Source organism: Rhynchophorus ferrugineus, unplaced genomic scaffold, assembly GCF_030347505.1.
Source record: "Rhynchophorus ferrugineus isolate W39M unplaced genomic scaffold, kcgeb_rfMv2 rfM6, whole genome shotgun sequence".
Lineage (NCBI taxonomy): Eukaryota > Metazoa > Arthropoda > Insecta > Coleoptera > Curculionidae > Rhynchophorus > Rhynchophorus ferrugineus.
Window position 1 is genome coordinate 37786654 of NW_027472585.1, and position 12759 is coordinate 37799412.

Below are 12759 nucleotides of genomic sequence, written 5' to 3' on the forward strand. Positions count from 1 at the left end.
TTTTAATTAATCAACTTGACTGAATGATATTAAGGTTATCAACCAACTATTAATATATGCTAGAATATTTCTATAGAGTTTGAGTAAGGACTAATGAGTCCAATATAAATATCTACTTTTAAATAATCGTATAAACATATGGTACTAATGTATATAACAATTAAATAAATAAATGAAACTATAAAATCGTATTTCTTTTATGGAATGATATAATTTAATAAATATTGTTATTTATATTTATTATAATTATAACTTATAACATAATTTATACTGAAAAATTGTCAGTTACTTGTTGTAAAATGTAGAGCATGCCATTTGGGTTATCGCTAGGTACCTAAAATAGAAAATATGTCATATATTCTTTATATTAATGTGTGTTATTTGTATTGTTATATTTACTACTAAAATTTTATATTTACCATATGACCTGCTCTGAGAACCCAGTAGAAAACCAGGTTACCCGCCTTCTTTTGGTATCCTTCATAATAATTGTTTATAAGAAAAATAGTTCTGGTATTCTTCTGCCATTCTTCTGCCTCCTTAAATCGTAACCTGTCTACCCAATTAACAGTTCCTAGAATACTTTCGTTAATTATTTCCTAGAGATATCCTATTACAATAGTTATTTTACCGACAGTATCGACTATTAAATCTAATTGACCATTGTAAACGGCAACTTTAATGCTGGTTTCGTTCAGTAATTGTTCAACGACATCGGTCACTGGTTTCATGAAGTCGGTTTCAAGATAGTGGAAAACCTCGGAGCTTTGCGTGCCCCAATATTGTGAGATGTTAAGGGCCGGTCTTACCATTTCGTTCATGATGGTATCTTCGTCATAACTCTTTAGAGCATCTGAAACTGAAGACATATTATAGGCATGTTGACTCATTTTGAAAAACTGTTCTATAATATTGTCTATCACTGGTCTATTAGAAGCTTATAACAGGTGGGGCAAAAGTCCCGCTACCATTTTGATTGCTCGCCATTTTGGTTATGTGACGTTTAGCTTAGTTTCGCTTTAACCATTGTATTGTGTAGACGTCCAAATTTTATTATGGATAGATATACGCCACAAGAATCATAGATATACGTCACTCAGCGGAAATTGAGTAAAAAATATCCTAATCGTCCAGTACCTCACAAAACTACTATTTATCGTTTACTTGCGAATTTTCGACAGTACGGTACGACAGCAGACAGGCCTCGTTCTGGAAGACAACGGACGTCTCGTAGCGCTGAAAATGCGACTCTGGTGCGCGATAGAGTTGCAGAGTGTCCAGAAACATCCATTCGGAGACGTGGTTCCCAGTTACACATTTATTCACTCAATTTAAGCCGAATGTTGAAAACTGATTTGAATATGTTCCCGTAAAAAATTCATTTAATCCAACTATTGCTACCGAAAGATCTAATCTGACCTGATCAACGAGTTGTGTACAGTAAAACAAACCCTAAGGTTGTCTGGTGAAATTGAAGACTTTTTGTCTAAATTGATAATGAGCGATTAAGCCCATTTTCTTCTCAGTGGCCACGTCAATAAACAGAACAGTCGGTTTTTGGGGAACACAGAATTCTCAATTAATTAATGAAACATCATTGCATCCACTAAAAACAACTATATGGTGTGGTATTCCTGCTGGAAACATCATTGCTCCCTATCATTTTGAGACTATTTTGGCTTTTTAAGGCCCCAGTAGAATATTATAAAGAGAAGGCTGACATTGCTGACATTTGACTTTACTAAAGACGAGGAAAATCAGCTTCCTATATTCGCCATTTCAAATGGAACTGCCACATGAAAAAAATACAGTTAGACAAGCTAAACAAACAATAATGAGACGTAAATTTCAAAAACGTTCCAGGATATGATTTAATAACCGGAGGAATTTAACCAGAACTATCAGAGAAGAGTGTAAAATTATTAACATTTCTATTTAACGGAATACTACGAATTAATTTCTTAGTATTTGGACAATAGCAAACATAATAATGATTCTCAAACTAGGAAAAACACCATAAGATATCTCCTCCTATCTTGTAGTTTGCTACCGATAATCTCGAAAGTTGTTGAAAAATTATTCATGATGACACTTAATAATATAATTGAAAAAAGAATTCCAGGACATCACTTTGGGATTCCTAATACGCTCGGGACTATAGAATAGGTGCATAGACTTATAAACAAAATAAAGAAATAATTCCTGGACATAACATACATGAGGCTTTTTAAAATATAGCACAGAGGGTTGCAGGTTTAATTAAAGAAACTCGTCATTCATTCACAATTGGACCGACAATTGGATATGGGTATGGGGTGGAACAGTATCACCATAATTTTCTAAAAGTGTTTGATGGTCTTCTGAAGCAGATTTCTTCAAACCAAACGAATATAGTAATGATTGTCGAAAATGAAATTTTGAGCGTTCCATGATTTGCGTCTGTAATACGCATTAAATAGAAAATCGATATGTTATGTAGAGAAATGTCAAAACTATCGATTTTAATAGTTAGGTTAGGTTTTTATAACAAATCTTAACACTGATACTTTGTATTTTTATCAATAGATATCGCTGATCAAAATTCCCGTTAAAGAGAATGTTTGTAAGTCTTCCTTGTCATGGATATATATGACGTCAGCACATCGCAATGTTGCCGCAACAAATTGGACATTTTTTTAAATTTACAACGTTTACGGTTTTGTAACCTCTAATTACTATCACTAATGTTTTGAAGAATTCTGTAGACATTTGGCAACAGGGTCGACCACAATCAGCATATATCCAATTTTAAGATTATCCTGTCTCTTTTTAACTAGGGCAAAATGAGAAGGACACATCTCCCAGTTTAAAACAAATTTTACATTTTTACAAACTGCATTTGGCAGTATATTCGACATCATCGTTCACGTGTATTGGCTGTTTAATTGGAAGGACTATAGATGACGCAATTTTATGAAATAAATTGTAATTATGAAATAGAATATTATTAGTTTAGGTGAGGTTGTTTAAGAGCTATTTAAATTAACATTTCGCATTTTTTCCAATAGATGTCGCTGATCAAAATACATACAATCACCTAATATGTAGTATTCCTAAAATTTTGGATTTTTTTTACTTTAAGATTTAAATTTGCATTAAAACATTAGCAGGTGTTAAGTGACGTCACATCTATGTAAATAGATCGTAAATATCAGAAGCATCAAACTAATTTATTTTGAGCATCAATTTTGGATTCTAAAATGTAAAGTTCACTATTCGTAGATTTCAATCGTGTTTAAACTAAAATAAAGAAACCATTATATATTAACAGTTATTATTGTTAATATTAATAACAATATATAGCAATATATAAACATATTTATGCAATATATACTCCAATATAAGTCCATGAAGAAATTCTTCTCAAAATTTTATAGGTTTTGGATTTACTAATATATTTAGATTGAAGTTTTGATACCTCTAAATTCTGGTGAATAAAAGTCTGATTTTAAGAACACATTAGAGAAGTTCGCAAAACTAAACAATTGATATTCAGAAACAAGTGAAAGCCTTATAAACGACGTAGATCTCTATTTGAATCAATTTACCTAGAAGTGAGCTAACTCGCTCTGAATGCTTTTCAACTAATCATAGCGGATAATTTTTAATTTGAATTTTGTGTTTACTCACCGCCGGGTTTTCTGACTCTAAAATAAAGGTCTTCACATTTTGTAAGAATGTTGTAGAAGTCAATGCAGAATCCATAAGAAGTAACCTTCGATTCCAGAGCTTCCCAGGCTTGGGTAGCCTCGAGCCATTCCCCATCATCAACCAGTGCCTTGAGAGTCTGCGCTTGACTATCCAGCTTGACGTATTGTTGGGTGTCGATTACCCCCTATAATTTATTTGTATATTATTATTAGGGAAACGTTAGCTGGTGATGACGTTACCAGTTGATACAAGTATGGTGCCCAGGTAATGCAGGAATCAACTGGTGATATCCAGGAATCCCCCAGACCAATACCTTTAAAATTAATGTCAAGTTTTCCAGCTTCAATTGCCTGCGAAGGAAACAGATTTCAATCTGCTTGATATAATGAGTCGTGTAATTTTACTTGATTTAAATGTAGAGCAATTTGAGCTGTCATCTTTCCTCCGTAGGATTCACAGAAGATGTAAAGTGGCACCTGTTTGAACGATGGTAGTTCTGCATAAAACTGTTGGAGAAAAGCGACGAAATCGTCAGCTATCTGGGCGTTGGTCGTAGTGAACTGAGAGTTTTGCTCGACGTAACTGAAGCCGGTACCAACGGGGTTGTCCACGAACAACACGTTCGCGTGATGCACCCAACTGGTGTTCCGGGGATTCAGATCCAAATCCAGTGGACCAAGTTCAGCGAAATTACCATATCTGAAATAAAACTGATGAGTATGCAACCGTTAGAACCATAGTGGCCGATAACTCACGAGGTCGATGAACCACCAGGTCCACCCTGCAACCATATAATTAGAGGACGTTCGGTTGGTTCCGTGGTAGCCGTGGTGTAATGCAACCACCAAAATATGTGGGCTCCTTCTCTGACCTGGGCGAAACCCCATTCTTGATCCGTTGGTCCAAAGCCCTGTCGACCTGTTTTGATTTAATGAATACGTGATCATATAAATATAGAAAGAATAGTTGACCAAAAAAAAAGTTTACTCATCAATTTGTTATAATGTACACAGTCTGGCATGCTAAAGGAGTAGTGATTACTTTCAGTAACGCATCGATAGTGATCGGTTAAGTTCGGCAGTTTTCGGAAAATTATGCGACGTTGCTGCTTACAAGCCATTTTGGCTTGTGTATATCTGATATAAGGCAATTATTTCTATTCTTAAGTTTCTGTATTGTTGTTAATCTCAGTTTATTGTTATTTTAAATATAGCGTAATATTAGCCGATATTATTAATTATTTGTACTTTTTATAAATAGGGTCAAGAAATATATTGATTTATAGTCAATTTATATCTTTATTAAATAGAACCTACGAAAATAAAATGAACATGTAACAGAATCAGTTTATAAAATTCGATTTGTGTTGGTACTGGCCGACACAGTTGTCAAATGTCTGCAAAATTCTTTACATTATTTAAAACATTGGTGATAACAATTAGAGGTTACAAGCCAATAAACCTTGTAAATTAGAAGTCAAAGTTAACGGGGCCAATGAGCTTATTAATAATTGTGAATCTAAGAAAACAATGTTTATGTATATTATATTCTTGAAATTTTTCTAATTTCTCTAATTGTTTTTTGAATTTTGAATTTCTCTAATAATATATATTGAGTGAAGTCATGATATAGCGCAATTGCAAGGTAACAGTCCTTAGAATAATTTAGAAATAATATAACATAGAAAATTACATATAGAGTATCGTTATTCAGAATCTAGTGCTAAAGAAAGTATTAGTAATGGCGAAGGCGCTAGTATTTTGTAAATTCTATACAAATGGGTATATGATAAATAAATTTATTCCTGTCATCCTCTGTTCGTTAATTGTTTCACTAATAAATTGACGAATTTAATGCTTTTTTCTTAGCTTATGATAATATTTACAGGAATTTTAATTGAAATTAAGGTGTTTACTGCCTCGATTTTTAATTAATCTATCATTGTAAAGTAAACTCTTCATATTTTATAGTTAATTTAAATAAATAAAATAGTTATTTAATGCAATGTTGACACAATTATATAATATCTTACTGCGTCTCTATTAATTTAGTACATAATTTATAACAAAAAGTAAATAGCATGAGAAATAATAGCCGATGAATGACAAGGCAATAATTTTATAAATTAAGTAATAAGTACTTTTTCTAATCTTCTTATGCTAGTTTTGTTTGATTTAGAATTGATTAAATTCGTTATTGACAATAAATTTACAGCGTTGATAATGTTAAAATTATTTTATACAAAATATGAAATAACTTACCGTATATGCCCTCAACAGCTAATATAAATAGTATGAGGAATCGCATGGTTGTTCAATTCGAAGGCTTCAATATTGGAATCAATCAAAATGCAAAAATTCGGAGTATAAAAGGGTGATAAAGACACTTATCTCAATAGGATATTACGATATCTTGCCACTCGAAGAAATCTAATGTTTCCTGAATCGAAAGATAATCGTCCAGACAAGAGAAAAAGGCAAAATCTAATTTGCTGATGGGAAAACGGATTTATTTATAAACTTATTACAACATAAGTTATATAAAAAACTAGGATTTAAAAATAATAGAACAGTAATTTAACAAATTTCCATTATTTTGTTCAAAATAGAGAGCACAACGGAAAAATAGTAATAAATTAATTTGTAAATGAAGATTGTATTAGGAATATCTAATGCACAATGTCATAAAAACATTATTGGGATGCCATTCATCTTTATTTAGAGTAAACTAAAAAAAATTTAAAAATACAAAATTAGTTCTTAATAATATAAGTTTTCTATGACAAGAAATGTAAAATACTGTTTTCACTATCCCATTTTATTAGTCATAAGAACATAACCAATACTTTATTTAGACCTGATAAGTTATTATTTATTTAAAAATGGAAAATGGAAGTCCTGATCCATTTGAAAGGTGTACAAAAACTGCAATTGTCACAAAAATACAGGATATGCTTTTTTCAAGATTCCTTATTCCATCTTATTCGCCGCATTTAGCTCCCTCCTAATTTTAACCCTTGTTGTATGATACATTTTTCTACACATGAGAAAGTAACATCTAATATAGAGGGGTATTTGGTAAATATGATATTTTTCAATAAAATTTCAATCAAATCAAATTTCATTTAATGAAACACATCGATATTTTTAGATATTAAAAAAATACAGATATTTCCTAATTATTTAAAACATCTTTTGATTATTTTAATACAGTTTTACTTAGTTTTGAAGGTTTATTAAAATAAAAATATCGCTAGTTTTCAAAATATTTAGGTGATATAATTGAATTGGTTTGAATGGAATAATTTTCATCGACTACCTTGGAAAACGAAGGACCATCAACAGCGACTATAACATAGCGTTATTGGACCATTTGAAGGTCGAAATCGCCGAAAAACGGCCGCATTTGAAGAAAAAGAAAGTGCTGCTTCACCAAGACAATGCACCGTGTCACAAGTCAGTGAAAACGATGGCAAAAATTCATATATTGAGTTTCGAATTGCTTCCTCATCCACCGTATTCTCCAGATCTGGCCCCGCAGCGACTATTTCCTATTCTCAGATCTCAAAAGAATGCTCGCTGGGAAGAAATGTTCGTCGAATGAAAAGGTGATCGCCGAAACTGAGGCCGATTTTGAAGCAAAGGACAAATCGTACTATAAAAATGTTATCGAAAAGTTGGAGGGTCGCTATAATCAGTGTATTACCCTTGAAAGGAATTATGTTGAATAAAAAAAACTAATTTTGCCAAAAAATGTATTTTACCAATTGACCTGTTAATTAGGATCGATTTATATAATTAAAATATATGCCGTACTTTAAGGGGATTTCTTTTCGTAAAGAAATCTATTTTTGTCTGAGTTTCCAACTTATTTCATTCGTTTAAAGAATCTTAACCAAGATTGTTTAGAGAATTTTCTAAATCTATTAGGGTGCACGGAGTCAGAAATATACATCCTTCAACAAGTATATTTGAAAAATCCCTGAAAGCGCTCGTCATCAATTTATGTTGTTCATATTATCGTTTGTCAAGTCATCATCGTTTGCTGGTTGAAACTTACAGTGGTTATTTCGAAGTGCAAGACAAGGAACGTTTTAGTAGACTCAAAAGTTTGAAGACTCTACTCAAACTCAAAAATAATTGGCGTTAAATGTGACCCAAGGAATGACTAGCGACTGACTATGAATGGGGAAAATCCAAAAGATGGGAAGATGGGTGTCACAAGAATTGAATGACAAGCAAATGGAAAATTGAAAAATCGTCTGTGAAATCTAACGCTATCTCTGTCTAAACGCAAAAAATCATGGCTCACCTGGCAAAATCGGTCGATCGACTTCAAGGCCAGATCGCTCTGTGTTTGATGAGACCAGAGTAGCGTGGTGTATTACGAACTACTGAAACTTGATAAAACAGTTAATAATGATCGCTACGGACAATAAATGATCGAAAAACGCCCAGAATGGGATCGAAAACACGGTAATGTGACTTTATAGAATGACAACGTGCCGTCTCATAAAGCAAAACCGGTCAAGGAAGCACTGAAAGCACTTGGATGGGATGCACATATTATCGCACCCGCCGTACTTTCCAGACCTTGCCCCGTCCGACTATCAACGTTCTGCACCAATGGGACACGCGCTTGCAGAGCGGCACTTCGAAAATTCGCGAAAGTTGGAAAATGGCTCAATGAATGTTTTTTCTCAAAGGTCAAACAGTTTTTTTTTGGAATGGAATCCATAAATTGCCCGAAAGATGGGCAAGATGTATAGAATCAAATTGCCCATACTTTGAATAAGTCCTCTCGCATTTTTTTACGAATTATATCCGACACATAATATAATTATGACTGAAATACATTGGAACAGGAATACTGATACGCAATCTCAAGATACCTATTACATAACTTTAAATATATCAAAGATAAAACAAATTTCACGACAGGGAACTGTCGGTCTGACTAAAATGTCAAACCACATGGCGCTCGGAAAGTTCACAGGTCCACGCGACAAACGAAAATTCTGCTTCAGAAGAACACGATTAATTTTCAGGAAACACAGGCTTTCCAACGTATTAAACGAAACTATGCACTTTTTCTCAATGGGAAAAATCGTAAAAACGTCCCACCTGTCCCGCGGGCCAGATTTATCGCTAACGGACTTATTTTTATGCACGAATCCGTAATAAATTAAGCATTCACGCTTCTATAATGTCTGATTAGCCGGTGGGGCCTATGTAAATGAGAATTCAGATAGTATAACGACACAGTTTATTCGCTAGACCTGGCGCCACAGGATTTCCACGATGCTTGGTCGACTGATGCAACGTATTGACATACATTTTTTCTAATTACGAAGAAACTGATGAGTGAGTTAGTGTATATAGCACATTTCAAGTCATTATTTCTCGGAAAAAATAATTAGAATCGCAATTAGTTATACTGGGTCAATTTATATTTGCAAGAATGGCTTTATTTTCAATAATAATTCGCTGAATATATTTATTCCGGGCGACTTCCTATCCCAGCTGGTAGAACAATAAACCATCATTATTATATGTTATGTTAGGATAAAAAAAATTCGTGAAAAAATAATTTCCAATTTTTCAAGCTAATGACAAATTGAAAACATCATTTTAGACCAAAGGCTGTGGTCTGACTCAACAATTTTTATTATTCTCTTAGAATTCCACAATCTGCCCAATGGGCAATAAGTATTTGATTATATGATATATGATGGACGATACACTGATTCTAGCGACCCTTCAACTTTTCGATACCATTTTTGTAGTACGTACAGTTTCGTCGATCATCCCCGGCCTGGCAAGTAAGACACATTTCTTGGCAAAATTAGTTTTTTTATTCAACATAATTCCTTTCAAGGGTGACACACTGATTACAGCGACCCTCCAACTTTTCGATACCATTTTTGTAGTACGATTTCACCTTTCACCTCTTCATTCGACGAACATTTCTTCCCAGAGAGCATTCTTTTTAGATCTGAGAACAGGAAATAGTCGCTGGGGGCCAGATCTGGAGAATACGGTCGATGAGGAAGAAATTCGAAGTCCAATTCATGGATTTTCGACAGGGTGCATTGTCTTGGTGAAGCAGCACTTTCTATTTCTTCAAATGCGGCCGTTGTTCGGCGATTTCGTCCTTCAAGCGGTCCAATAACGCTATGTAATAGTCGCTGTTGATGGTGCTTGCTTTTTCAAGGTAGTCAATTCAAATTATTCCATGCGCATCCCAAAATACACACGCCAAAACTTTGCCAGCCGACTGTTGTGTTTTCCCACGCTTTGGAGCGGGTTTATCGTGTGCAGTCCACTCGGATGTCAGTCGATTGGTCTTCGGAGTGAAATGATGGAGCCATGTTTCATCCATTGTCACATATAGATGCAAAAACTCGGGTTTATTACGCTTGATCATCTTCAAACACTGCTCCAAATCATCAACTCGTTGTTGTTTTTGATCAAAAGTGAACTCGCGCGGCACCCACTTTGCACAGAGTTTTCTCATACCCAAATGATATGATGTACACGTTCAACTGATATCTTTAGTGTGTCTGCTATTTCATTCAATTTCAATTTACGGTCATTCAAAGTCATTTTGTGAATTTTTTAAAGATTTTCGTCGGTATTCTCTTTTGGGCGTCTTCAGTGCTTATTTCACCACGTGTAAACTTAGTATACCAATCCTTGATGGTTGATTTTCCTGCGGCAGTATCCGGAAACTCAGCATCAAGTCAAGTCTTTCCTTCAATTATATTTTTTCCTTTCAAAAAGCAATATTTTATCAACACGCGAAATTCCTTTTTTTCCATTTTTCCACAATAAGAAAAGTTGCTTCACTCAAAATGCTATAATTCACAAACTAATTATCCCACAGCTGTCAAATTAATTAATTATACAAGCATCTTTTAAGCCTTAGGGCTAACTAAAAAACATATGGATTTCATTCTAGTAGCGCCATCTCTGTGTGAGGCCGGAGACTTTTCAATTGACCTGTTAAGGTATGAATTATCAGTAAAATATTATCATTTTATAAGGGTGTAGTTTTATGTTAAATAATAGGAAACAGAACTTATTTGAAGATTATAATAAAGGTAAGAAGACGTTTTATGTTTATTTGTTATTATAGTTACTCACATCTTCCTGCTTTTACAGATATTTCAAAAGATGATAAAAGCTAAATGTTTAATTGAAGTGCCATGAATTTTGAGGATAATATAAATATAACATGTACTTAATAGAAAGTGGCTGGAATAAATTGATAATATAAGATTTATTATGTGTGCGCTTTGTGATTTATTATTTCCTTCGGTTTATATAACTCATCGGAGCAGATGAATAATGAAGAAATATTATATCATATAAGAAATTTTATTGCAGATATATTCATTTTATTCTCGCAGATTTGACCCGAAATATAATACTGTTTTGTGGCGCATATAGAAAAGGATGCTATGAAATCTGTCAGACTAGATTAGAATAAATGCGCATGTGCAGTTATGGCCGATCAACACCCTGTGGAGTCTTTTTACTGCCGTCTCTGGTATAGATACTAGGATTGGCATATTATGAGCAATATTTTTAAGGCATAAAAATTAAAAATGCATTTAATTCGGTAAGAAAATGTTTGCATAGTCATCTATTTCTCTTTCTTTTATTTTTCCAGATGCCGCAGTACATCACAGGATAAAACTAATTAACAATAATTTAATACGTTAAATTTTAATTTTTGTATTTGTTTTTTTTTAATTATGCGATAAAAATGTATTATTATCTAAAGCAAACAAGGTTTATCATAGGTTTTTTTAATTTAATTTTTTACACATCTATATTAAGTATTTAGCAGTTTTAATCCGCAGTCATAGTATAGTGATCAAAATCATCCTAGATTTATATAAAACTAGGATTCCAAGATATTTTTTATGCTTCAAATTATATCTTTAATGATTATCTTTCCGATATCACGCATTAATCTGGGATTATCGCACATATAAACCGTGATAAATTGTAGATAAAATAAATGAAACGATCAAATCCGAAGTCAAGGCACACTGGGTTAAATGCTTTCAAAATTTTTGTGGTTTATTAACGGTTAGTATGCGGGCAATCTTGCGCTACTACAATATAAATTACCATATTATTGTAAATAACGGTTAAAGACCATAAGACCATGGAAAATAATTCACTTCTTAATCCAAAGCGAGTAAATACGAGTTTTGGTATATACCTGTACGGTTTCAAAAATTAAAATAGTCTTCATCACATAAACGATACAACTGTGAATTATTTAAATATATCAACATGAAACACTGTAGAATTTTATTATTATTAATACAAATTAGTTCCAAACGTTTTCAAAAGATGGCATTGATTGTTTCGAATTTCGAGATCTATTAATGGATTCAGGTTTTCTTTTTCTTTTACCAGAATTGACCAGCTAGAACCAAGTGGTCTTCGGCTGATGTTGCTTCGGGTTCGGGGTATGATTGTTTTGCGGGTGACAGAGACCCTGGGTTACGACTGGGACTGTCGTAGTTTGTTTACTACCGAGGTTTGTGGATAGGTAGGGATTTTATCAAGGTGTTGTCGCGTTCTAAGGTTCCTATGGAGAACCCTTACACTGAGCATGTTTATGAAATTGTTCACAAACAGGATGCCTGAATAGAGGTGTGTATTGGCGTTCCTCATAAACCATGGGGCATTGAGTAACGCGCGGACTTTTTTGGATTTCGCACTTGTAGTAGTTCAAGTTGTCTCTCAGAGAGGTACCTGTAGACCTGTGCTCCGTTGAGGCAGACTGGACGGACTAGCAATTTATACAGCGCTTTCTGTGGGATTGAAGGTTTACTTTTTCTGCAGAGTAGTGGAAATAGTAGGCTGTACATGCCATTTCCTTTGCAAATGGCGTGCTGTATTTGGGCTGACCATTGGAATCTGCGGTCGAACTGGAGACCGAGGTATGAAACTTTCTGGAGTTCCTGTGGAACTCCTTCTTGCGGTGGAACAGAATAGCCTGAGTTATACTCGGGTTTATCTGTAGCCGCCAAAATTTGTACCACAG

General features: G+C 33.8%; 1 protein-coding gene across 2 annotated transcripts; it reads right to left on the bottom strand.

The window, feature by feature from the left end:
• Window positions 1–189: 189 nt before the first annotated feature.
• Window positions 190–6074, bottom strand: LOC143199089 (retinoid-inducible serine carboxypeptidase). 2 transcript variants are annotated; one of them, XM_076408838.1, is made up of 8 exons: window positions 5952–6074; window positions 4446–4608; window positions 4095–4389; window positions 3930–4040; window positions 3670–3874; window positions 632–853; window positions 420–574; window positions 190–334 (listed from the first exon to the last, which is right to left on the bottom strand). In XM_076408838.1, exons 1-8 carry the CDS (start codon window positions 5995–5997, stop codon window positions 266–268), a joined length of 1266 nt encoding a protein of 421 aa, XP_076264953.1. In that variant the 5' UTR covers window positions 5998–6074; the 3' UTR covers window positions 190–265. The 2 variants fall into 2 exon arrangements, with proteins under 2 accessions (XP_076264953.1, XP_076264952.1); XM_076408837.1 differs by having other exon boundaries at window positions 632–859.
• Between the last annotated feature and the right edge of the window lie 6685 nt (window positions 6075–12759).